Source organism: Vipera berus (genome assembly GCF_964194415.1).
Source record: "Vipera berus genome assembly, chromosome: 2".
Classification (NCBI taxonomy): Eukaryota; Metazoa; Chordata; class Lepidosauria; order Squamata; family Viperidae; genus Vipera; species Vipera berus.
This window is the reverse complement of record NC_138203.1, coordinates 24,516,068-24,543,774: the sequence shown is the minus strand read 5'-3', so window position 1 is coordinate 24,543,774 and position 27,707 is coordinate 24,516,068. Positions and strand designations below refer to the sequence as shown.

The following is a 27,707-nucleotide window of genomic DNA, read 5'->3' as shown; positions in this document are numbered from 1 at the left end:
AGTTTTGAGCTTGTGTAAATTTTACGTTCCTCACCCAAATCTTTTCCCAAGTGTCCATTGTGATAACTTCTTGAATATTCTGAGCCCACTTTATCATACAATCTTTAACAAGTTCTGTTTCTGAGTCAATTTCTATCAATGCAAGATATGTGCTGGACCCTGATTTCTAATTTGCTTTACCAAATTTTCATCAGTCATTGAGAAACCAATTTTCTGGTCTTCTTTCCACCTGGCCCGTAATTGACCATATTGAAACCAAGTTTGAACAATCTTCTCATCTCGTAAAAAATTATACGGCTTCAAACACCATACGTTCCTCTCCAAACTTAAGATCTCCTTATATGTAGTCACATCATGTTTGAAGCCAACATTTATGTTTTCTATTGCATGTTTCGGAATTGCCCATAAAGGTATCTTGTAGTTTAGCTTATGTCTATACTTTTTCCAAACTCTCAACAATGCCTGTCTTAAAATATGGACTTTAAACACATTATCTACCTTCTTATCATACAATAAATATGCATGCCAGCCAAATAACAAGTCGTGGCCCTCAAGATTTAATAATCTCCCTTGTGTTAAATTAATCCAATCACTTATCGCTGACAACGCAGCAGCTTCATAATATAATTTAAATTTTAATTTAAAGCCCCCCCCTTTTTTTAAACAGAGGAAGAATACTGGAGAACTTAATGTCTTGAATATCAGCTAGGTTGATTGACATGAAGATTTTGTCTAACTTTTATCTTTCCTTGAAAAATAGAGAACCTATAAATGTGGACCCTTTCAGTATAGTATACTGATGGCATGGCTAAAAACATTACACTATGTCCTTTGTTAATCATAATTTGTTAAACAAGTCACCATAGCTGTGCTCACACAATACTAAAGTATGAACCAATATTTTTGAATTATAGTGGTCAAATTCAAACATCTTATGTCTGTTTCCAAACTTGAAGTTGAAAACTAGACGTTCATTTTTAAGTATAAATGCTATTTCTTACTTTTCCTGATTCTCTATGTCTATGGTTGTTGTTTTTTTCTTTTTAGCAGCACATAGACAAAAGTTGGCAAATGAAGATGTTTTCCTTATGCTCTGCAGCCTTGAAAAAACTTGAATTGCTGATATGGGAGAATGAAGCTGCTTTTAAAGGAATGAATTGTTTTTCTGGAATCACATTAGCTATTTAACTCACCAGATTGCAATGAGCCTTTGTTTTTAGGTTCTGGTCTATTAACAAACCTTAATTCCTTTTCAATGCTCTGCTCCCAAGCCAAGCACTAACCATTCTATATTTAACTGCAGATCAAAAATTTCTGCTGCAATTCACCTTAATAATTTTGATTCTCTTCTCCTTGTTACAGTTATTCTGAATCCTTGATGCAAATAATTTGTGCAGGTTTTGAACAAATTTGGTCACAGGATTGGATCTTTGTCATATTACTTCAAGATGGCAATTAACTATCAATAGGCATTTGAAAATTAAGTATACTATATTTACTCATATCAATAATATTATTTAGCCCATATTGTACTATTTCAGGGACAGTCTTAGTAGCAATACTATTAAAAGGTTAGCTGAAATAAGATAAAAGTGACTGTACAGCTAATGTGGCTTAAAAAAAAAGAATAAGATTAATGTGGCATGATAGCTCTTAAGACACCCATGCTTGCTCTTGTGATCACATCATTCCAATAAATATTCACAATGTCTCATTTATCTACTCTATATCTCTTTGAAAGATTCTTTATTATTTAAATGTACTACGGTATGTATGGCTGCCCACTCAACACACAATTCTAGGTCCAGAAAATAAATCTAAAAAAAAACCAAGGATAAGAGCAATTTAAAAACAATAAATTAGCACTTTACAAAAGGCTGGTAGAATTGGGGCCACCTGAATGTTAATGAACTGTTGTGTAAAAATGATAGACAAGATTTTGAGCTAATAGCTGCAAATGTACTTAATATTTTAGAATGCACTTCAAATTGACTTAATTTTCAATCATGTAATTATGATGGGTTTTTTACCCAATCTGATGCCTTCTGTATGCTTTAAATTACAACTGTCCTTCTATATACTTTGGATTACAACTATTACAGGATTCAGGCAGCAAGAAAAGTGGTAAAGGATGATGGGATTTTCACTCATGTTAGCACTGAAACTTAAAACGGCACATAATTGAAAATAACTAGTATTGTCATATGCTGCCTAGGAACAATATGACAAGAGTACAATATTTAACCATTATACATGGGGTTTTTTTTGAATTATGAACTGCTTGGCAATATAATAAAAGAAGTGTGTAGCCCCATAGCTGCAAGGCCTTGAATCTATCCTAACAACCTTCAAAGACCTTTCTTCTAAACTCTTATTTCTAATTTGACAGAAGAGGGAAAAATAATGAAATATTTGGAGAATATTCATGTACAATAGCATTTATTTTAAATTAAAATTTAATTACTAAATCAGATGTTTGCCTTGGCTCCATCCATTTCTTTGACCTAGCCTACTCTGGAGGTTGAGCTGCCTATCATTCCTTCCTATCATTCAAGGAAGGGGGAAAAAAACCCTTGCATATCTTGGTTCTAAATGTTTCTTTGATACATATCACTGTGTTAATAGCCTTAGAGGACCACTACATAAGCTAGAGCCTGATAATATTGTGTTTGAGGGCATAACAGCCCTTACGACTCCCTCAGTAGTATCCAAAATTAAACAAAAATCAATGGAATTTGTTTTAAAAGAAAAACCATTGCAATGCTGTGACATTGCCACTATACAATGTTTCTGCCTGATGTCTTGTGAAATTTTGGACGACAATGCCAAACTCTTTCAAAATTTGGTGATCTAGGACATTTTGGCTATTGGGACATTTTATTTTATTTATTTTCTTTTTGTCTATGCCAGGGGATTATTTGTAGTATGGTTGTGAATCACCCGTAAACCCCAGTCCACAGGTTAAAAACCTCTGACCTGGAGGTTAAAACAACACAAATAAGCTCCTGCAGGATAAAATATGTGATTTCAGAAGCTGACTCTTTCATGGCTTATGTTTGCTGCATCCAACATTTTTCAGGGACCTGCCCCAGACTCCAAATGGATATTAAGAGAGTCTGATAGCATTTTGAAGAAAAGGATAAAAATCTTTCTCTTCGCAAAGAGTGTCACCTCCCGTTAATTCAGGCTTTTAAAGAGGCAGCATTTCTCCATTCCCACTAAACAATTTCAGGTACTTGATCTGTTTCATCACTTTACTGTGGACCTGTAGATAAACAAATCAAAATCTGGACAGTGCATAAAATGTGTACCACACTGGAGCTTTAGTAAGAAATCAATATTTCAGTAAATGTCATAGTGGATGAATAGCCCAACAATCCCTGCATTGTGAAAGTGATGGGAATTGGCAAAAGCAGGGCAAGGGGCACACATATAAACAAGGAGCAGACAGGACAATATTCTAGCTGCAACAAAAGCAATTTTAATGATCCAGACTGGGCATTAGTCAATAAAATGCACTTATTGTCCTCATCCCATCCATACACACATTACACTTATTTGTCGTGCTTTCAACTTCAGTCTCCTGTAGTCTCACTTTCAAGATTCAGAGTAATGAATTATATCACAAACTACATAGCTTATGGATAAGTAAGAAAGGTGGGCAAAACTGAGATGAAAGTGTGCTCTGTGCTTTTAGTTACTGATAAATTAAAATTAGGGAGATTTTTTTTTAATCTCAGTAACTTTCAGAGAAGGGACGCAGTGACTCAGTGGGTTAGGACACTGAGCTTGTCGATCAGAAGGGCAGCAGTTTGGCGGGTCGAATCCCGAGTGCCGCATAACAGAGTGAGCGCCTGTTACTCGTCCCAGCTTCTGCCAACCTAGCAGTTCGAAAGCATGTAAAAATACAAGTAGAAAAATAGGGACCACTACGGTGGGAAGGTAACAGCGTTCCGTGTGCCTTTGGCATCTAGTTATGCCAGCCACATGACCATGGAGACGTCCTCGGACAAGCGCTGGCTCTTCGGCTTTGAAACGAAGATGAGCACCGGCCCCTAGAGTTGGAAACGACTAGCACGCATGTGCGGGGGAACCTTTACCTTTACCTTAACTTTCAGAGATCACATGCCAGTAATAGATCAGTCAAGCCATATACTTCCATCACCCAAATGTTGTTCTGGATGTACAGTAGCTCTCCAGAGGTGCCCATGGGGCATGGTAGAAGAAGGCAAGATGGTAACCATGACAGTGTGGTTGAAGCTCTATCTATTTACGTGTGTCATCTTTTTTGACCATTCCTACTTATTTTGCCTTTTTTCTTTGGCTTCCACCTCCTTTCCTCTGACCTGTTCAACACATTCATTTACACCAACATATCTGAAATAGTTGTGAAAAGAGTGAGGACAGAACCATCAGGAAATAAGGCCTATGGATACTAGTGGGATTTTTATGTTGCAGTAATTTGTGTGCTACAATAGGGGTAACAGACTTAGTTAGTGGAACTAATTTGTTTGCTTTGTCTTGAATTTTTAGATTCAGCAGAGATCTAACAAAAAGATTCTCAACTCAGAGTTACACTTAGAATTAAAGAACGTGCATTTGATCCTGTTCTGAATTTATGATTCTTCCCCCCCCCACACCCCCAGGTACTAGAATTGAGTAAAAATCCTTTCACACTATAGTGACTTTCCAAGGAGAATTATTCCAAGGAGTATTCATTACTCCAAGTAGTAGTCTTCATTTCAGCAGTCCAAGGGGTGCTTATGAAAGAACATGCAGGTGTTGTTTCACAGAAGGGCTTACCTGTCTAAATTTTACTTTGAGCAACATTAATCTTGCATAGTTTAGTTTTGTGTGCCAGTTGTGCCTTTTCCTGGATCAAGGGGACACTGCTCACTGTCACGCATGCCCTAATCATCTCCCAAGCAGATTACTGTAATGCTCTCTATATGGAGCTGCCCTTGAATAGTATCCAGAAGCTTCACTTGGGGCCACATGCAGCGGTACTGTTATGTTATGTGCTCCCCTAGAATGACACACGTTACACCTTTGCTCCACAAGCTGCATTACTTGCTAGTTTGCTTCTGGATCCAATTCAAGGTGCTGGTTTTAATCTTCAAAGCATTTCATGGTATGGGAGACTGGCTCTCTCCTACTGCCTACCCCATCAGATTTGGCAGAGAAGACGTGTTCTGGGTCCCATCTGTTAGGGAACTAACAGTCCTTCGGGAAAAGGGCGGTAAATAAATCGAATAAAATAAATAAATAAATAAACTAGGTGGGTTCCAGAAGGACTTCTTCGCTGTAGTGCCTGCCTTATGGAATCTTTTCCTTCCCAGACATGAGGTTAGTTCCATTCCTGATAATGTTCCTGAAATTTCTCAAGACTTGGCTAGGTCATTAGGTATGGGGATCACAGGGGACCAGTGAGACTTTGAGGTGGCTCCTTTACTGTGGCTAATATTTATCTTCTCTTGTGCTCTTTAGTTCTTCTTCACTTTCTGCCATTAGAGTAGTATCATCTGCATATCTTAGGTTGTTGATATTTCTCCCGGCAATCTTAAATCCAACTTTTGATTCATCTAGCCCTGCCTTTCTCATGATGTGCTCTCCATATAAGTTAAATAGGCAAGGCGACAGTATACAGCCTTGCTGGACTCCTTTCCCAATTTTGAACCAATCAGTGGTTCCGTGTCCAGTTCTCACTGTTGCTTCTTGACCCACCTTGGTGTACATGTTTATAAATTACTTAACATGTGTTTTATATGTTTTGATACAAGTTTTTCACGGAGTAGGTGTATTCTCTTTACTAATAGTTTAAGATTTGTATTTTAGTTTCAGAAGAGCTCTTTGTTGCAGAAAAGTTGCAAAGCTAAAAAAAATGTTGTTCAAGATAAAGAAACTTTTCTTAGTACTGAAGATAAAAATCCCCTTGAGTTGAACTACCCTCCTGGATAATATATGGCAATATTCACACAAGTTTTTGGCATAAGTACAGAAGAGGTGTGCCATTGTCTTCATCAAAAACTTTTTTTAAAAAATTTCACCATCTAGCTATAGCCTCCTCTGGGCTCTGTTGACTAGACTAGATGCTGCCTAGTTTTGGAGCTAGAAAAAGTCGGGGAGATGCTGCCACCAGTTGTGACTTTTCGAGCCTCTCTTACCATGAAGGAAGGAAACCAAACGCAGCTGCTGGGCTAACTAGCTGACTTTCACATATGTTCCCTCCCCCTTCACTCTTTCTTTGGCTTAAGCCAATGTTTCTCAACCTTGGCCACTTTAACCAGTGTGGACTTCAACTCCCAGAATTCCCCAGCCATGATGGATTTTTCTACACACTGATTTAAGTTGTGTAGAAAAGTCAGAGGAACCAGGAGAATCAGGAGCAATGTAGTTTCCCCGAAGGCTGCTGTAATTGAGCAATTTTAGGACGAAACTCCGCCCTTTTTGCAATTCCGAATTGGGTCTGGTCTTAACTTTCTTTCCGTGTAGTGGGCTGTCATATCAGCTGTTTAAGGTCTTGTGATTCCTCTGCAGAGAGAAATATGAATGGAGTTACCTTTTTCTTTTGCGTTTTAGTGAATGCGTCATTTAATTAGTCCCTATCCCTAGGCATGCCTGGCTCAGCTTTCTCATCAATTTGGTGTGACTGTTGGAGGCGATGGGTACGGTAGCTGAAGGCACCCCGCGGAAACTACATCCACCTTCCGATGCTAGCGCCCTCTAGATGCGCTGGAACTACAATTCCCAGGCTTCCTTGCAAACATGCGGCCTGCGTCCGCGAAGGATTCTAGGAATTATAGTCGCGTGGACTGCGTTGACTCGCAGGTCTAGGCCAAAGTAGCGTAATGAATCGCTTTATGCTCGTGAATCAATTGATCCATTTTACGGGAACCGATTCTGCCGGATTATTTAGAGTGCAATTACGAGAGGGGAAAAAGTTCAGAAGTCCTGAGTTCAATACAATTCCACGTACCGCGAAGATGCATTTTAAAGGTGTTAAGTTTTGCAAACTTGCAAAAAAAAAAAGGTACTCGACTTATTTTCAAACCAGAACCGCCTCTTGTTTCTAAACTGTGCACACCCACTCTGGAGAGCCAACCCACGAAAGGTGGAGCTGTTGGGGGGTGGTGCAAAGCGATTGGGTTAGAAAGCGAGTGGCGGCCGTGAGCGCTGTGCTTTCCGAAGCTATAACTGCTCCTGGGCCCGTCGCAAGCGCAAAATAAACGCTAGCGGAGAAAGGCGATCTGTTTAGGGGCCTGCCCCGGTCGGCACATCGATGAGCTGCGAGGTATGCCAACTTCGCTGTCGGCCCGGCCCGGTGGTCGTAGCCGGAGTGCGCGACTCTTTTTTTTTTCCTGCCAGGTACCCTGCAGGGCTAAGCACCGAGAAAGGCGCCGACCAGCAGAAGCTTCCGGAGCCCCAGTTTGGCCCCTGTGGGGAACGAGAGAGACATAACTGGGTCCCCATTGAGGGTCGGGCCCCCTGCGCGCGATTCCTTGCTCAAACACGATCATGTGTGCAACGTGTGTCCCGGCTTTTCCCTGAAATGACTTTGGATCGAGCCTATGAAGCTAAGCAAACTCTTATTTCGCAACTACCCCAGCTCCCATAACCCCGGCCACTTGAGGATGATGGGCGCTTGCAGTTCAATATGCAGTGATCTCCAAACGATCGTGTATCTTGTACTGTTTTAATTTGCCCTGTAAACCGCCCTGAGTCCCTCGGGAAAAGGGCGGTATATAAATCGAAATAAATACCTTATTAGTAAAAATGCTGAGCATGCATTTTTATGCATGATTTCTTATAAATTATATACCTGTACCACTGTACTAATATGTACCTTTTTACACATATGCGTATAGAGAGTATAGTCTGTGGATTGAGTAGCTTCTTGAATTAGGTAAATAACAGGCATTAGGTAAATAACAGGCATTCTAATATTTCATGTACACCCCGTTTGGAGGCCACTGACCATTGCCTGCCTGCATTTTGAAACGTTGAACTACCCATGGATTTATTTCATAAGCGTTTGTAATTCTGAGCAGTTTTCTTTTGACTCGTTATTCTAGTTTTTAATGCTGATAATTACACTCCTTGGTGTCTCTGATTCTAATAGAACTGTGAAGTTTTTAAAAGTAAGTTTATCTCTACTGGGGTTCAGTGAATTTGGTGGTGCTAGAAGTCCAATAAATTTTGTTAGTTTTTCTTTTAAGGTTATTACATTTTCTGAAGTTACCTACCTGTCATTTGATAATTCTGTGGAACCTGGAGCCTTTGATGAATAAACCGACTTGAGCCTTTAAAACTTGTTTGACAACCCTCTTGTGTATCCATCCAGGATGAACTGCATTTTTTTCTGGAGTAATTTTAGTTCTTGCCAGGGTTGTAATATTTCTACAGCAAAGAAGAGACTTCAGGTGTACTTCTTTGCCTTTGATTAGTTGGGCTGATGCAGGAGGCTTTGAAAGTTTCCATTACTTTAACTTACATGCTGTTCCAAATCTAAAGCTTTAATGTGTTGATTGAATTTTAGTTACAGTGGAATACCAATTAAAACCTCATGGGCTTAAATCAGAGGTTCTTAAAATGGGGCTAAATTTTACATGTTTTTACTTGCTTGAAAACAGGTCACTGTGCTGTATTTTGCCAGAAGTGCTGACTTAGCAGGGCTGCGTACAGAGACCATTTCTGTGCCCCAACAGATAACCTCGCTGCAGCTGTGGAGAGAAATTGTCAAGAAACATTCTAGGTATGGTGACTTGTACCAGTAAACAATGCTTTTCTCATGCTCTTACTCTGTAGGGCTGTGCATTTGTGCTCCAGATTATACACTTAATTGCAACCATAATGTCATGACACCCCAGTGTCATCTTCTATGGCAGACATGTCAAACTTGTGACATCACGTGATGTCACGCAACGTATTGGGACAGTTTTGCCATTGCCAGCAATGGGGTGGGCACGGCTTCCATGTGACACGTCCTGCCCACGGGCCGGCAGTTTGACACCCCTGTTCTGTGGTGATCAAGAAGCAGAGCAAACCGAAATCTTGCCATCAAGTAAAAAAGAAAGAACAAAAATGACATGTTTAACCAACCACATGAAAAAAATACACAGACACACCCCCACATGCAGCTCCAGCCAACCAAGTGCAAGATCTGAAAGAATAGTCAGCCATCAGGATCAGAACCTCATTCCTGATGGTTGAGGTGGATGCCGTAACACAAAAGTCACACTTCTGGCTCACAGACCTCAAGGATGACACTGTCTTTGTCAGCTTAGACTGACCAGGCAAACCCGATGGGAGATAGACAGACCCTCAAATAACAGGTCCTGTGTCCTGTAGAGTTTCATAGATAATAACAGAGCCTCGAATGCAGAAGAGGCAAACTGGCAGACAATGCGGCCTCACTGAGCAAAGCTGTAGTATGTGCTACAAAGTTGTAGTATGTTATTCCTTGCACCACTGCATTCTGGACCAATTGAAGCTTAAGAGGTCTTCAAGGGCAGCCCTATCTAGAGTGCATTTCAGAAATAGAGCTGTGAGGTGACGAGGGCATGAGTAACAACTAACTGTCTCAAGTTCCTCCTGATCCAGGAAATGGCACAGTTGGTACACTGGATAAAGTTAAGGCACAAAACCCCGAGTGGCCAGTGACATACCCCTCCCTCATAACTTTCTACATACGTAGAATTGGTTCAAATAATAGAAATTTAAAAAACTAATTTGGAATATTGCCAATCACCAAGCGGTACTTTTGTCTGGACTCTAAATGGGCTCCGTAAGTTTTCTGACAAAAGTGAGGGAAAGAAAGTCCTGTCTCTTTGAATTAGAAAACTGGTCAAGGAGAGGAGAGGAAGGTGAGCTGGGATTGTCTGGAACACTGCAAAAGAGGGAGCTAGAAGAGAGAGCAAGTAATAGTCTTTTACGAATGAACCTGGATATACGTATCCCAGGATAATGTTGCAGGATCCAATCTGGATGGGTCACCAGCACCGGAGGCTTTGTCTTCTAAGCTATCGGACCCATGCTGCAGCCCATCCTCAGGGAACGTCCCTCTAGCAGAGTGTGTGCCTTGGACTATTCTGAGTGTGGTGTTTATATGGTGCTTCTGTTGTATGTGGCTTTTTAGATGTTGATTGAGGTGTTGATGGCTGGCTATTAAGTCGTTGGCTGTTGTTTGCTTGTGCCGCCCTCGTTTCCTAAGCACTTGATAAGCTGGTGGTAAATCAGCACTCCTGTTGACTGATGAGGGCCCATTTCTCAGACTTCAGTCACTTCCCTGGCACCGTATAAACACCACACACTGAACAGCCCAAAGCAAACACTCTGCTAGAGAGATGTTCCCCTGAGGATGGGCTTCAGCATGAGTCTGAAAGCTGTGAAGACAAAGTCTCTGGTCCCAATGACTGACTCAGATTGGACCCTGCAAGAGTATTTTAAATCAGAGCTTTGTGCCTGTTTTTACTTAACCTGGTAGCCATTTTGGGGATGGATGTGCATTTTGTGAGAATCCTCACAATACGTTGGGCAGAATCCAATCCAAAGAGGTCAGGGATCTATTGCAGAAGCAGATGAATGATCAGTTTTTACCATTACATATTTCCTTCAGTCTTGCTGATATCGAAGATCAAGTTATCCTTGCCATTTGTCAGGAGTACGTACCCCTTGGGGATCAGCAGTTCATCCTTCACACAGGGGACGAAGTTGCCATCATCCCACCTCTTAGTGGAGGTTAGCTCTAAGAAGATACAGGTAGGTGTTGGTTTTTTGCTAAAATATAGAATCTTGAAATATGGTGATGACAATGACAATGGAGAAAGAGAAGTACCAAGCTGATATTTCTCTAGAGTGCTTTGAGATTGGCCTCTAAAACATGCTTCAAAGCAAGGAGAATCTTCTAGCATTCTTTTCACGCAGCCATATCTTTTCCTTCATGGTCTGATATACCTTTTGGACATCAGTTCTGAGGTGCTGCATAGATGAACCAGTAATGAAAAATATATATTAATGGAGAGTAGCTTAAAATCAGCATTTCTCAGTCCCCCCAACTGATCATGGCTATGGCTCCCAGAATTTCCAGACATCATCATTGGCTGGATGGTCTAGAGAGGATGGAAGGGAAAGCACAACCAAAGGGCTCCAGATTGGACAATGGACAGAAATATTTAGAAAATAATTTGCTATTCATGAAAGCAATCTATAGCTTTTCAGGTTTCTACATGTGTGAATATGGTGGACCCAGGAGACCTAGGCCCTTTTTAAAGGGGAATGTAACTTCTTCTGAAATATATCTCCTAAAAATTAAAATCCAGCTCTGAAATCAGAAGAAACTGCCCATCTTGTCTGACTTTAGCCATCAAGCTCACTCATTAAACTAATGAGCTTAATTTTTACTTATGGTCCCTTCTCAGTTCAAAATTATCTTGAAATTCTGGGGGAGATGAAATATATAATTGAGTATCAACATTGCTCCAAATTGGCAAGTGATACTTCCCTGCAGTTTTGTATGCATGATAAATACCATCAGTGATGAACCAGAATTTTATTGAGATCTCCAAGAGCTCAAGCAGAAATCTCCCAATATTACTTCTACTTCTGAAGACGCACTTATTCGAACAAGCCGGCCTGGCCTGATGGGGTATGGGTTGGGATTTTACTGTTGTTTTTAATATATGTATTTACTGTTTTAGCTTGGGCATTGTATTTAATTCTTTTTTAACTTTTGTATTTTTGTATTTTTATGTGTTTGCCCTGTTCACCGCCCTGAGTCCTTTGGGAGAAGGGTGGTATATAAATAAAATTATTATTATTATTATTATTACTGGAGCATCGAAAAATAGGAAGGGAAATAAGCATGTCCTCCAGTTTCCTGCTCCCCCTGCAGTTACATCACAAACTGCTGAGAGATCCAAAGCCATCAATAGAGTCGTGCTGTCTCTGCATTCTTCTCAGCACAAAACATCCATCAGGACAAACAAGGCAATGATGGATCCTGGTCTGAGGGGTTCTGGATGTTCTCTGAGCTTGGTTTTTTTTCTTGCAGATCATTCATTACCCAAACTAGGTAACATCATCAGTGCTCGTGACTGCAAGAAAACAACCAAGTTCAGAGACCACCAAGGACCCCCTCATTTCAATCCTGTGCTGCGAATATTCTCCTTTGTTGGGATCCTGGTCTGAAGCCAAACCGGAAAGGATCCATAGAATTCATTTGTTAAGAGGCTACGATGTTCCTTTGAAGAAAGAATAGGAATTAATTAATTTAATTAAGTTAAATAATTAAAGTACTGGCTAAGACACCAGGGTAGAAACCAGGAGACTGAGTTCTAGTCCCGCCTTAGGCATGAAATTAGTATTACTGATGTTTGCTGTCGATGAATTATTCATAAAAATAATAAAGGTGGGATGAAAATGGAGGAATTAATAAATAAGGGAATTAAACCTAGTAATCTGGCTCATGACCTGCGCTGTAATTTAATCTCCACAGCCAGGCAAGGATCAACTTGCAAATTAATCATTGTTTCACCGTTTACTTCTAGAGAAATAATGAGTGAAATTGAGGATGAACCGAAGGATGTGATTCAGCTGAAGTGTGAAAAGCTCTCATTAGACGAAGTAGCAGCACTGGTCATTTCTCCCTGTTGCGGAGCTGCGTCTTTCTTTGTAGGTAGGTCTGACGCATAAAACTCTTAATCAGGGCTGAACGCACAGATTTATTTTTTTAAAAAAACATCACTAGTATTTGGAGACAATATTAGATGAACAGTTACTGTATAGGAGCCAATGGAACAAGGCCAACGTAGAGCAAGCTTAGAACAAGGAAAAAGCATCCAAGCATCCAAAAAAATTGTTCTAAAACTTCAGGATTGGAATCATTTGCAGAGAAATAAAATGGAACCTCTATTTTTGTCTGCTCTGAGGATTGTCCCTGTCAGGAAAGCCTGTAGCCTTTAGGGCATCCATATACACAAAACAAGTCTTGATGCTGCACATGGATTATGTGCTTTTGACGGCTTCACCTTCTGGCTCTGAACACATGCAGATGGCTGGTTTGAAAGATTTCAGATGACACATAGACCACCTTATTTGTCCCCTTGAAAAGAATGGAGGTTTCAACCTGCACAGTTGTATTAGTACAGTTTGCATGCCTGAACTAACTTCAATGTCCTGAGTTGTTTTTTTAAGGGGGGAGGATTGCTACATTTACAGCAGCGTGCTGCATCCCTAAAATAAAGATATGGAAGACTTGTTTGAGAAGGGCTCGTACTAATTTCAGTTTTCTGATAAGTCCTTGAGAATTCACACAACACACGAAAACATTGAAGTGGACCACATTTAGCCTAGTATTGCCCCATCCAGCAATACTTTTTAATAAATATATATTTATTATTATATAACTCATTCATTAATAAATATTGGAAAGTAAGCTGAAACCTTTTTGTATATATAAGGCAAGTGTGCCATTGCTGAGCTTGGCCCCTATTAATAACTGGCCTTATTGCAGGATGCGTGCACCATTAGGGAGTCTGGGGCTAAACCATCATGTGGTTGAGAGATGCATGAACTCATTGTAGGTCTGTAGCCCATGGCTAAGTGTTATGCAGAAAACAGCTTATTCAAAGCATAGGCAAAACCATGCTTAGCATAAAGAGAAATTGACTCAGCCTTCCATCCTTCCGAGGTAGGTAAAATGAGGACCCAGATTGTTGGGGGCAATTAAGCTGACTTTGTAATAATGCCGCTTAGGGAGGGTGTGAAAGCCCTAATAAGCAGGCATATACATAGAATGAAGGCTACTGCTAAGCTTGTAAGCCGCCCTGAGTCTTCGGAGAAGGGTGGGATATAAATGGAATTAAAAAAAAATTCCCATTGATAAAGCTTTTAAACTTAGCTTTCTGTCAAGCTAAATTCTCACCCCCTCAGAATGTTGGTTAAGTGTTGTTCTTTTGTTTCAGGCACTACAAGGAATAACTTTGAAGGGAGAAAAGTCATACAATTAGAATATGAAGCCTACACAGGTATGGCAGAAGGTGAAGCAAAGAAAATATGCAAAGATATTAGATTAAAATGGCCTTCTGTGAAGCATATAGCAATACATCATCGACTTGGGTAAATACAGTCAAAGAATGTGTTCTCCCTCTTTTATTTAATTAAGATTTCGTGCTTGTGATTTTGATAGAGACAGGTTTACAGGCAAGCATCTGAGCCTGCTTTCTGGATGAGGCCATATAGAGAAAAGTTGCCTCATAGCAAGTTAAATTTTGTCTTACTCCAGCTCTCAGAGAGACATTATGTCCACATTTCATGCTTGATTCTTTGTACAAATTAAGGGTTAAATCTGAGGGTTTAGTCTAGTCTCTGGACTCTAATCCTTGTTGCTCTGAACATTGGCAATGATGCAGCTTGTCATCAGATTTAGACTTTCTTACGTTGTGGTTCAAGGGAGAAAAAAATCGACATGAAAAATACTCTGACTGGAACGAATGTACAATGTATAGAATAGATGAATTGTAAGCTAAATTTGAGAACTGTTTTATGCTCACTTTTTAAATGGCATCTCTTCTGTCCTTTCAAGTCATCACTTGATAAAAAAAACGGTTTGTTACTCAGATGATGCAAACATTTTTTAGTAGTGATGGCTAAGAGATATACCGTATTTTTTCCTCCCTCTTTACATGCAGTGTTAAATATTTATGTACACGTCACCTCTTTGGGTCATGTGCCGTTCACTTCCCTGACTTACAGTTTAGTTTTTCTGACCCGCCTGTTTTCTAAATGCTACGCTCAGCTTCACAGAACTAACTGTTGCCCTCAATCCAGGAAAGATTGACTTCGTTTTGATGTTAATGATGCTCAGATCTGCTTTCAAAGGGTATGTTTTTGATGGGTGAAGAATAGATTGAACGCAATTACAGCACTTCAGCAACCCCCTCTCACTTATCTCCTACCATTTGGAAAAAATTTTTTTGAAAAAACTTGGTGAAGCACAGAACAGATTTTACTTGGGGTTATCAAGTCTACTGTGCAATGTCTCTAGATACATTAAATAAGCCACAGTATATTATAATACACTATAAAAATAGAGAACCCCTCCCCCACTTATTGGGGTGGGGGATATTGCTCAGTAAAATCCTATCTATCCCTTTCAAGCATCCACGTCTTTTCCTGCATGGTCTATTGTATCTTCAGGACATCCGGTATGACGGGCTGCATAGATGAACCACTAACATTATACAGGCAGTCCTTTACTTACAACAGTTTGCTTAGTGATGATTTGAAGTTACAACGGCACTGGAAAAAAGAGACATGAACATTTTTTACATTTACGACTGTTGCAGCATCTCTGTGTTCACATGATCAAAATTCACGTGCTTGGCAACATATTTATGACAGTTGTAGTGTCCCTGTGATCCCCTTTTGCGGCCTTCTGACAAGCAAAGTCAAGGCGGAAGCCAAATTCGTTTACCAACCATGTGACTGAATAACTGCAGTGATTCACTTAACAACTATGGCCAAAAAGTTCATGTTGTTAGTTGCGAAGTCGTGTCCGACCCATCGCAACCCCATGGACAATGTTCCTCCAGGCCTTCCTGTCCTGTACCATCTTTTGGAGTCCATTTAAGCTCACGCCTACTGCTTCAGTGACTCCATCCAGCCACCTCATTCTCTGTTGTCCCATTCTTCTCTTGCCCTCAATCTTTCCCAGCATTAGGCTCTTCTCCAGTGAGTCCTTCCTTCTCATTAGGTGGCCAAAGTATTGGAGTTTCAACTTCAGGATCTGGCCTTCTAAAGAGCAGTCAGGGTTGATCTCTAGGAGTGACCGCTTTGATCACCTTGCAGTCCAAGGGACTCGTAGGAGTCTTCTCCAGCACCATAGTTCAAAGGCCTCAATTCTTTGGCGCTCAGCCTTTCTTATGGTCCAACTTTCACAGCCATATATTGCAACTGGGAAGACCATAGCCTTGACTATGCGCACTTTTGTTGGCAGGGTGATATCTCTGCTGTCTAGATTTGCCATGGCTTTCCTCCCCAGGAGCAAGCGTCTTTTAATTTCTTGGCTGCAGTCCCCATCTGCGGTGATCTTGGAGCCCAGGAAAATAAAATCTGTCACTACCTCCATTTCTTCCCCATTTATTTGCCAGGAATTGAGAGGGCCGAATGCCATGGTCTTGGTTTTCTTAATGTTAAGTTTCAATCCAACTTTTGCACTCTCCTTCTTCACCCGCAACAAGAGGCTGTTTAGTTCCTCTTCACTTTCTGCCATTAGAGTGGTATCATCTGCATACCTTAGGTTCTTGATATTTCTCCTGATTCATCAATCAGTGGTTCCGTTTAGAGTTCTCACTGTTGCTTCTTGACCCGCATATAGGTTTCTCAAGAGACAAATAAGATGATCTGGTACTCCCATCTCTTTAAGAACTTGCCGCAGTTTGTTGTGATCCACACAATCAAAGGCTCTAGCATAGTCAATAAAGCAGAAGTAGATCTTTTTCTGGAACTCCCTAGCTTTCTCCATGATCCAGCGTACATTGGCAATTTGATCTCTAGTTCCTCTGCCTCTTCGAAATCCGCCTGTACTTTTGGTAGTTCTCGATCCATGTACTGCTGGAGTCTAGCTTGTAGGATTTTAAGCATAACTTTACTAGCATGAGAAATGAGTGCAATGGTGCGATAGTTTGAACATTCTTCAGAATTGGAATGTAAACTGATCTTTTCCAATCCTGTGGCCACTGTTGAGTTTCCAAATTTGCTGGCAAATTGAGTATAGCACTTTTACTGCATCATCTTTTAAGATTTTGAATAGCTCAGCTGAAATACTGTCATCTCCACTAGCTTTGTTGTTTCTCAGCTTTCCTAAGGCCCACTTCATTTCACATTCTAGGATGTCTGGCTCCAGGTCAGTGACCACCTCATCGTGGTTATCAGGGACGTTAAGCTCATTCTTGTATAGTTCTTCTGCGTAATTTTGCCACCTCTTCTTAATCTCTTCTGCCTCCATTAGGTCTCTGCCATTTTGGTCCTTTATCATGCCCATCTTTGCATGAAACGTTCCCTTCATCTCTCCAATTTTCTTGAAGAGATCTCTGGTGCTCCCTATTCTATTGTTTTCTTCTATTTCTTTGCACTGTTCATTTAAGAAGGCATTCTTATCTCTTCTAGCTATTCTCTGGAATTCTGCATTCAGTTGGGTGTATCTTTCTTTTTTCTCCCTTGTCTTTCGCTTCCCTCCTTTCCTCAGCTATTTGCAAAGCTTCCTCAGACAGCCATTTTGCTTTCTTGCATTTCTTTTTCTTTGGGATGGTTTTTAGTTGCTACCTCTTGTACAGTGTTGCAAACCTCCGTCCATAGTTCTTCAGGCACTCTGCCTATCAGATCTAATTTCTTAAATCTATTTTTCACCTCTACTGTATATTCATCAGGGATATGATTTAGTTCATACCTGAGTGGCCTAGTACTTTTCCCTACTTTCTTCAGTTTAAGCCTTAATTTTGCAATGAGAAGCTCTTGGTCTGAGCCACAGTCAGATCCTGGTCTTGTTTTTACTGACTGTATAGAGCTTCTCCATCTTTGGCTGCAGAGCGCATAGTCAATCTGATTTCTGTGTTGACCATCTGGTGATGTCCATGTGTAGAGCCGTTTCTTGGGTTGTTGGAAAAGAGTATGTGCAGCCTATGACCATAGTATTCTCTTGACAAAATTCTATCAGCCTGTGCCCTGCTTCATTTTGTACTCCAAGGCTAAACTTGCTTGTTACTCCGGTTATCTTTTGGCTTCCTACTCTAGCATTCCAATCCCCCATGATGATAAGGACATCACTTTTTGGTGTTAGTTCTATAAGGTGCTGTAGGGCTTCATAGAACCGGTCAATTTCATCCTCTTCATCACTGGTGGTTAGGGCATAGACTTGGACTACTGTGATATTGAATGGTTTGCCTTGGATTCGAACTGAGATCATTCTGTCATTTTGGGGATTGTATCCCAGTATTTCTTTTCCTACTCTTTTATAGACTATGAAGGCTACTCCATTTCTTCTGAGGGATTCTTGCCCGCAGTAGTATACCAGATGGTCATCTGAATTAAATTCACCCATTCCTGTCCATTTTAGTTTGCTGATTCCTAAGATGTCGATGTTCAGTCTTGTCATCTCTTGTTTGACCACGTCCAGCTTTCCTTGATTCATGGATCTTACATTCCAGGTTCCTATGGAGAAAAAATCTTTACAGCATCGGACCTTCCTTTCACCACCAGATACATCCACAGCTGAGCGTCCTTTCAGCTTTGGCCCAGTCGCTTCATTCTTTCTGGCGCTACTAGTACTAGCCCTCTGCTCTTCCCCGGTAGCATATTGGACGCCTTCCGACCTGAGGGGCTCATCTTCCAGAGTCATATCTTTTTGCCTTTTGGTACTATCCATGGGGTTTTCATGGTAAAGATACTGGAGTGGGTTGCCATTTCCTTCTCCAGTGGATCACATTTTGTCAGAACTCTCTGCTATGACCTGTTTGTCTTGGGTGGCCCTGCACGGCGTAGCTCATAGCTGCATTGAATTACACAAGCCCCTTCGCCACGACAAGGCAGTAATCCATGAAGGGGAGAAAGGTCATTAAATGGGGCAAAATTCACTTTACAACTGTCTCACTTAGCAACATAAATTTTGCACTCAATTGTGGTTGTAGGTCGAGGACTATCTGTAATAACATTTATTGAAAATATATTAATGGCGAATAACTTAAAACAGCATTCCTCAACCACCAACTGATCATGGCTGTGACAGCCAGAATTCCCAGACAGCATGTCATAAGGTAATATCTATACTGATCTGAGAACTTAAGGGAGAGTTGACTGTCTACAGTTAGACCTTGCTTACCGACTCCCTCGTTTAGTAACTGTTTAAAATTATAATGGTATTGAAAAAGTAATTTTCCAACCAGTCCCCACATATGCAACTGTTGCAGTTTGCTGCAGTTACTTGATTCCTATTTGTGTACTTTGCGAAGTACTTACCTTCGCTCCTTCCGACGCGATCTGAAGACCTATTTATTTGAAGAAGCCGGCCTGGCCTGATGGGGGATGTGTTGGGGTTTTTATTGCGGTTTTTTACACTATTATTTATTGTTTTAGCTCGGGCTTATATTTAATTCTCTTTTAACTTTTGTACTTTGTATTTTATATGTGCCCTGTTCACTGCCCTGAGTCCTTCGGGAGAAGGGCGGTATACAAATATAATAAACTTAAACTTAATGTGTGACAAGTAAAGTCAGTGGAAAAGGTAGCAGTAAAATTCCAAGTCACAGTCATTTGATGTTTTGCTTAATGACCACACTGATTTGTTTAATAACTGCAACAGAAGTGAGGTTGTAAGTCCAGTGCAATCGTGATATTTTACTTAGCAACTGTAGCACTTGGCGACAAAGTTGTTGGTTTCAACTGTGGTTGCTAAGCTAGGACAACCGGTAACAATCAATCTGATAACTATTTTGGAAAGTATTTAGATTTCAGCCTGACTGGCAGACACTAACTAGTTGAAACACAGTCATGACATGTATTTCATGTAGAAAGCTTATGTGAACATTTAGTTAGCTTATTTTGAGGCTGTACAAAAGAAAAGCAGCTTTTCTTCTTGCTTTCCAGATGTTTTGAACTACGATTGGAAATTGCTTGCAGTGTTTAGAACATATGAAAGTCATAGTCTAAAATCTGAGGGACATTGGGTTCCCTGTTTTTCATAATCAAGAGTATTTAAGTATTGCATTTATTTTTGCTCACATGCAAAGATGGAGTAAAGATAATAATGGAGCTTTAGAAGAGCTGACTGCTACATGTCTCTTTTTAAATTTTAATTATACATCAATTGATTACATGTCTAATATTATTTGTGCAATTTAATTCCTGTAATACCCATATATATTTTTGCCATTTTAATTCCTTGTCAGTGTGTTACTATTCTTCTTGTTGTTGTTGTTAGCTGCGAAGTCGTGTCCGACCCATCGTGACCCTATGGACAATGTTCCTCCAGGCCTTCCTGTCCTCTACCATCTTCTGGAGTCCACTTAAGCTCACGCCTACTGCTTCAGTGACTCCATCCAGCCACCTCATTCTCTGTTGTCCCCTTCTTCTCTTGTCCTCAATCTTTCCCAGCATTAGGCTCTTCTCCAGTGAGTCCTTCCTCCTCATTAGGTGGCCAAAGTATTTGAGTTTTAGCTTCAGGATCTGGCCTTCTAAAGAGCAGTCAGGGTTGATCTCCTCTAGGACTGACCGGTTTGATCGCCTTGCAGTCCAAGGGACTCGCAGGAGTCTTCTCCAGCACCATAGCTCAAAGGCCTCAATTCTTTGGCGCTCAGCCTTTCTTATGATCCAACTTTCACTGCCATACATTGCAACTGGGAAGACCATAGCCTTGACTATGCGCACTTTTGTTGACAGGGTGATGTCTCTGCTTTTTAGTGTGCTGTCTAGATTTGTCATGGCTTTCCTCCCGAGGAGCAAGCGTCTTAATTTCTTGGCTACAGTCCCCATCTGCAGTGATCTTGGTGCCCAGGAAAATAATACTATTCTTACTTTTCATTTTCTCAAGTTTGTATGTTATAGTGGATGGAATAATGACTGACAGGAGCTTCAGAGTATCCCTAAAACGTTATTTGGGGTACTGGATTATTTCTGCCTTGAAGCTCTTAGAAAAAGGAGCTCTGCTTTTCTGTCCCTGATCTAAATGATTGCATCAGGCTGTTGTTGCAGGTGATGTCTTCTCTAGTTTTCCTTAATTTGTTTTCCTGTTGAATGTTTCCTTGGAACACATAATCATGAGACATGCAGCATCTCTAATTTGCTGTTCCTAGAACATGGCCCCTCTTGTTTATCTATGTCTGTGTAGTAGTTGACAACAAGACTTTTATTTTGTCCTTGAAAGACTACGCTAATGTGGCTAAAAGCCATAGCTAATGTTACTTTTCATGTTCTCTTTAGTTTGGTTCCCATTAGTGAAGCCAGTGTGATTGTGGCCATCTCTTCCCCTCACCGAGCAGAGTCTCTCAATGCCTTGCAATATTGCATCAATACTTTAAAAGCTACTGTCCCCATATGGAAAAAGGTATGTGCGTTTCAGGATTTTTGTTTTGAAAAAAAAGTATAATGCTGAACATCACATTGTCCACAGGACAATTTCCCAGAACCTGTTTATTTGTTATCAAATTTGTTTGCCACCCATCTCGCCTATGCCATGGTATGGCTTCCCCGGCAGAGTTGAGGACAGATAGCCACTATGGTGGATGATTCTTTTTCCCCTGCTGTTTTCTGAGATTGGAAAATTCCAGTTTCCTAAGTGAAGATGCAAAATGGACCAGCTCTCTCTCTTCAGTCCTTTGGGGAACTTACCTGTAACCAGTAGCTGGTCTAAATCAGTGTTTCTTAACCATTATCAACTGTGGATTTTATCTTCTAGAATTCCACAGCCAGCTTGGTGGCTGAGAAGTTCTAGAAATTGAAGTCCACACATCTTATGAGGTTGAGAATCATTGGTCTAAGTAAGCTTCATTGCTTTAAGAGGACAGCAGGTGCAAAATTGACAGCAAAAGCCACTATTTTGAATTTTATTCCCCTACAATGTATATACTTCCTACTGATCATTTGGAGATAACTCCCTGGATTGATGTTTAGCAGTCTATATGTTTAGCAGTCTATAGATGGTTATATTGCATAGATTTGATCCAGAGAGTTGATACACTTAAAAACAAACAAACAATATACTGCTTGGGCCCCAGGAAAGAAAGTCTTCACAGGAAACAAAGCCAACTTTTTCATATTTCATCAGACTGATCCTCAAGTTATTTTTACAACGGGGGCAAAATGCAAAGAGAACATATGTGCATCTAGCATGTTGAAATGTCAGGGTCCTTTTGGAAAATATCTGGGGTGATTCTGCTTATTCCTGAATTGTATCTGAGACTTTTTTCATATTTTAATTCAGCCCTGACAGTAAGCTAGGGGAAAAAATGTAGCTGCTGGGTTCAGTGTAGCAGATATGTTAGCTTCATTACAACAATTCTTATCCATTATGTTCTTTGCTTACAGGAGGTGTATGAAGAGGACTCTTCCTGGAAAGAAAATAAAGAGTGCTTTTGGATCAAGGGAGAAAAATAAAATATTGATGTGCCAAAAAAAGAAGGCAGAAGAAAAGCTGCTTCAGGGTGTAACAATGAACTGGGAAATGCAGTTTAGTTTTTGTTTGATCATTTCTAGAGATGCAGGAAGTATTTGCAACAGGGCCAACTGTTTAAAATATACAATGTTTAGAACTCCTCTGTGTTAATAAGCCTTAATCTTTAAAGCCAGAACATTTCAAAAATAATTGTATTCCAAAATTGAACTTGTAGAAATTATGATTCTCCAATTTTGAAATGGAATGAGAATAATGAAATCACCCATCCCATTTATTTAGGAAAATTACTGCTTTCACAGATTACTTTGTATCCTAAAATATTGTCTGTTCTTTTAGATCAAATGATCTTTTGATGTTTTGACTTTCTCTAAATTCTGTGGAAGAGAATTTAGAATTTATGTGAGAATTTAGAATTTATGTGAGAACCACATAACACAAAATAATGTAACTCTTACTTTTGCTCCCTGTCATAAATTTAGGTGATATGCCCAGTCATTATAAAATTGAGGCAATGGCCACAGAGTTCTCACTAATTCTATTAAAAATATGGAACAAAATTATGGGAAACAGTTCAAAGTTTACAATCATTTGGTTTAGAACCATTCATTTAGCAACTGTTACATGGCACTGAAGAAATTGACTTGCGAAGAGTCATCACACAATTGTCACATGATTGTCTTGTGACCAAACTCCAGGTGCTTGGCAACTAGCATGTATTTATGATGGTTGCAGTATCCTGGGGTCATATGATCACCATTTGTGACATTCCTGGCCAGCTACCGACAAAGTCAGTGGGGAAATCTGGATTCAGTTAATGACTGATTGGGTTCATTTAACTGCAGTGATTTGCTTAACGACCATGGTAAAAAAATCATAAAATTGGGCACAACAACTGTAGGCATGTTTTCTGAGTTCATCTTGAAATACACGCTCTGCATGTCTCTGTTTTGGATGGCAAAAGCTATTGTTTCAGACACACATATATGAGTGAATGTGAACCAACAAAGAACACAGCTGCTCAAGATTCGTGTGAGTCTCCTTTCATACTACAAACAACTTTAACAAGTACACTGCATGGCAGTGGAAATTTAGATCCCTGTTGTGATTATGTCAGGGACTTGTACATCCATGTGCTCTCATGAACCAAAGCTAAGCAAGAGAACTGGCATTGTGTATTCTACATTAACTTAAGCTTTGTTGCTGTTTTGGTGTCTTTGAGTTAATGTTGACTCCTGGTGACTGCCTGAATAGGTCTATGCAGTTTTCTTGGCAGGATTTCAGAAGTGATTTACCATTGTCACCTTCCTAGGGGTAAGAGAGAGTGACTGGCCCAAGGTCACCCTGCTGGCTATGTGTAGTCTCCCAGTTCCTAACTTATTGCCTTAAAGATAGATCAATCTGGCTTTCTTAGCAGGAAACTTTGCACTAGAAGGATATAAAAGACCAGCAACAGCAAACCTATGAAGGTGTATTTTTGCAAATGCTGCTTGTTTCCATACAAACAAATATAATTCAAATTTTTGAACCAAACAATTTGAGGGGAAAGGTGTAATAGATGCCCTGAAGTTCCCTGACCTTTCTGCATCTGCTAAAATGCATGCCCAACAAAACAAAGAGAAATAAAGTACATACAACATACTTGTATTAGATAGGTTTCCAGACTATAATTCAGCATTAAAAGTCTACAGTGGGATGGTTTCAAAATTTATTCAACAGGATTCATCTTTCTTTAGAACACCTGCTCCAGTATACTCATTTGTTTTGGTACAAAGTGCAAAATACACATAAAGGCTTTGTACAATACCCCTGTGGACTGAATTATTTTTTAACAAAAATAAAAAATACAGAAAAGTACAAAATTGTAGCATACATTCTACAATATTATAAAAGAGCACAAACTATGATTTATTGAACCAATGTGCCTGAACTTTAACCACAGCAGTTAAGTTCACATAAGCTGGCTACATTTTTGCCAGCCTTGTTCTATGAAACTTGATTCTAGGAGTGCAAATGTGTAACATTTTTGTGCCGGATATGAATACTCATATTACAGAAAGCAATATTTTCTATATCGTATCTAACAGCAGTGAAAAGGCTTGACTCAAGTAGAATGGTAATTAGAATTCATCATGAACATCTGTATTAATGCTGTTGGGATATGTACAGACATGCTGAACCGGTCTTAAACTTAGTTATCTTAGGCTGGAGGGGAACTCAAGTGATTTTCTTCCCCATGCAAACAAACTGAAATTTAAAAAGAGCTGCCTGGTCTTTCAGCCAGTGTTAAACAAAAGTAACCATAATAATTTATTAGATATTTTCAACAGAGGTAATATATTACAGGTAAGAGTACGTACCTTCCAGTGTTTACAGACTTGAGACATTCAGAAGTTATGCCTTACCACAGTCAATAAGAGTTTATTGCTGTGTAAGTGTATAAGTGATAGGAGCATACTGTATATGCTTCTGATATTAGTCAAGAGTGCAGAAACTGGCAGAAATGGCTGCAGCTAGGCAGAATTACATGATTCCCCATCAAAACATCTCAGTTCCAAAATTAAATGTTCCCCTTAAAAAATAATGTAATGGGTTCTGAAGGATGGGTTTGAAGATTTAACTACATGTAATGATAGTCAAGAACAAACTTAATGAATAAATAATATTGTAAATGAGTGAAAGAATTTGCATGACACCAAAGATATGCAGGAGGAAATTAAGCATACAATTTGCTCCTGTTCTCAGAATATTATTAATTAATATTAATATTAATTTAAAAAATCCAGCTATTCCTTGTGCTTCAAATCCCACTAAAGCAGTGCTCTTTGGAATCTTTATTATAAAACCACATTTTTTTTAAAAAAAAACACATCTTAGAAAACTGCATGTTTCTACCAGATTTGCCAGCTTAAAAAGTGCAGTGAAAAGAACAATTGGTGCAAAGGGTTAAATACTGAATTGTTTAAAATGTTTTTTTTTAAATGATTTTTAAAAAAAAATCTGAAAAGATCTAGAAAACTACTAGTAGCTCTTGCTTAGCAACTTTCTCAAGTAGCTACAGCTTGCAGTTATACAACTTTGTTGGAAAAGTAACTTTGCACCAAACATCACATCTGTGACTGCAACATCTCTCTAAATCACATTTGGTATGCACAATCCTGTGTAAAGTCATAAGCACAGTCATGGTCATGTGATTTTTAACTCGGTAACCACTCTGCTTAACAACCAAGCTGCCAGTCTCAAATATAGTTGCTAAAGGAAGAGGTCAACTAGTGTTAGTTGTGGAATAGTTCAGGGGTCTTCAAACTTGGTCCTTTTATGACTTGTGGACTTCAACTCCCAGAATTCCTCAGCCAGGCTGAGGAATTCTGGGAGCTGAAGTCCACAAGTCATAAAAGGACCAAGTTCGAAGACTCCTGGAATAATTAATCCATGACTCCTGAATTGAAACATGAATTACTGAAAGACAGAATGTTTAGAAATTAATACCTTAATCCTTTACAATACTGTTTTACACCCAGAATTGTAAATAAGGCCAGCCATTCTGCTCTCAACTTTATTTGATTCATAAATGTTGGTAAATGTTCATAAATGCTGTGATGGAGAAATAAATTCTGATTTTTTGGCTGGTATACATGTGAGAATTCTGGAAGCTGGTGACTAGATTATAACATTTACTGCTTCAGAAACCTGACTGCTCCTTAAAACCCTGAAAAGAAACTGAGTTTCTTTTTATTGTTTATTTATGTATTTCTAGAGCTATTTGAAAGCACCACCTGGAAAAAGAGCTAAAAAGCACAAGAGGTTTACATGTTGTATAAAACTGAATTAAAAATTTCAAAGTGGCATTTGATTAGTCACGTATAGCACTTAAAATCAAATCAGTATTCAATAATTAACAATGATAACCAATATAATCAAACCAATCAGAATGACTGATTCATGAATGTTGCTACATGATTTCTGAAGGTCTATTCTTAATGCAATGATCAGACAAGGCAATATTTTTACAATATTCAGTATTGAAACAAGGGGTGATTAGACTGGGTTTCTATTTTTACTGTTTTTCCCATAGTTCTGGTAGGCTGTTGGAATATTTTATAGATTGTACATTTCTGTCTATATCCAACCAAAGATAATTATGGAAAACTTCACTTGGAATATATCTTTCTGGTGTTAAGACCATTTACCATTATCAGTTTCCATTCTTCATGTATGCTTTGTATCCAGGTGAGAAAATCTGCAGTTTAAACTTGCAGTTTACCGTAGAGTCATAATAATGAAGGGATATTCCATTTTATTAAAAAGAATAACCTCCATAAAAAGGAAAATCGGAGCTGCTTTCTTGTTTTTCTGATTAAAAGAATTTTGGCCAGACTGAGTGAAAGGTGATCTTGACAGAGATCTACAGGAATTGTTACCTAGGCAAAAGAAACTGAAGCATTTTTTTAGTGTTCCAAACAGCCAGATGACATTGCAAGTGCTTCAGACGCCTCCTTAATTCACAGAACTATAAGGAGAGCGAGGTACAACCCAATTAGGCTTGTAAGGTGCTCTTATAAATACTCTTACAATCTCAGTAAAAGTAGTTTTAGCCTTCTTACAGAGTTGATTTCCTGGACTGCTCTAAGTACTGGAGCTGATACCAATCTTCATCATAACCAGACTTGTCTGTAATAGTATGTCCAGATGAATGTACAGTTTACTGTTACATCTTGGGTATGGAACCAGTACTAAGCCAAGTCATGCTCTTATTGTAAGACATGTTTCCATGTCCATACAATATTGCTCTAACACATTTAGTAATCTTTGCAATCATATCTAGAGCTTTTTTAGACAATGCCTAAATTAAATTAATAAGTGCTATCCTTTCTTTGGTGCTACAATGACCTACAAATAATTGTGTACTGTTGAGCAATTCTGTGCTAAGCTACAATGGTCATGTTCAGATGTCACATTTAGTCACAAGAAAGTAAACAGACCAATTTATGGTTTAATGTAATATCTGAATCCAGATATTAATTGTGAGGAGCTAACACTGCTCAGTGTGTGTAAAGTTTCGAGTAACTCAAGGACAGATTTTGACTGCAGAATGAAAATAACAGGTCCTGCTACTGGTAAATAAAGGATACAAAACAGTATTCCTGACAAATTTCAGCATTATTTCTGGCCCTGCCAATTCAGAGGATCCATCATTAACAGTACAAAATATACAAAACCAAAATCTTTATACAACTGTAAACAAAAGCCCAAACCGACCAGCAGTTATATGTATAATATTTTCACTTATAAAAAATGTAAAACCTTTTCATAAGGCACTCGTAGAAATTAAACAGTGTGATTGCACGCACTGCTTGTGGCTCAAGATTCGTACACTCAGGAATATTTCTATGTTTACTCTCTGTCCTTAGTAAGTCCCGTAATCTCATCCATGTCTTCCAAATCTGTTCCCATTTTCTTGTATTTTCTCTTGAAGAAACCAAGCTGCAAGAAAGTTTTGAGAAAATTTACATTTGTTATTATTTAATGCTAGAATGTAGCATCAAGG

General features: G+C 39.3%; 2 protein-coding genes across 2 annotated transcripts in view; one reads left to right on the top strand and one right to left on the bottom strand.

Annotated features, from left to right (window-relative positions):
- Positions 1-8,658: 8,658 nt before the first annotated feature.
- On the top strand, positions 8,659-26,007 carry MOCS2 (molybdenum cofactor synthesis 2). Its single transcript, XM_081315704.1, has 6 exons — positions 8,659-8,752; positions 10,616-10,758; positions 12,546-12,673; positions 13,962-14,115; positions 20,971-21,094; positions 22,075-26,007. Exons 3-6 carry the CDS (start codon positions 12,553-12,555, stop codon positions 22,141-22,143), a joined length of 468 nt encoding a protein of 155 aa, XP_081171830.1. The 5' UTR covers positions 8,659-8,752; positions 10,616-10,758; positions 12,546-12,552; the 3' UTR covers positions 22,144-26,007.
- ITGA2 (integrin subunit alpha 2) overlaps positions 23,854-27,707 on the bottom strand; it is a 79,562-nt gene continuing 75,708 nt past the window's right edge. Inside the window, exon 30 of the mRNA XM_081315705.1 lies at positions 23,854-27,643. Within this exon, the coding sequence (XP_081171831.1) occupies positions 27,554-27,643 (90 nt within the window). The 3' untranslated portion in view covers positions 23,854-27,553. The remainder of the gene's footprint in view (positions 27,644-27,707) is intronic.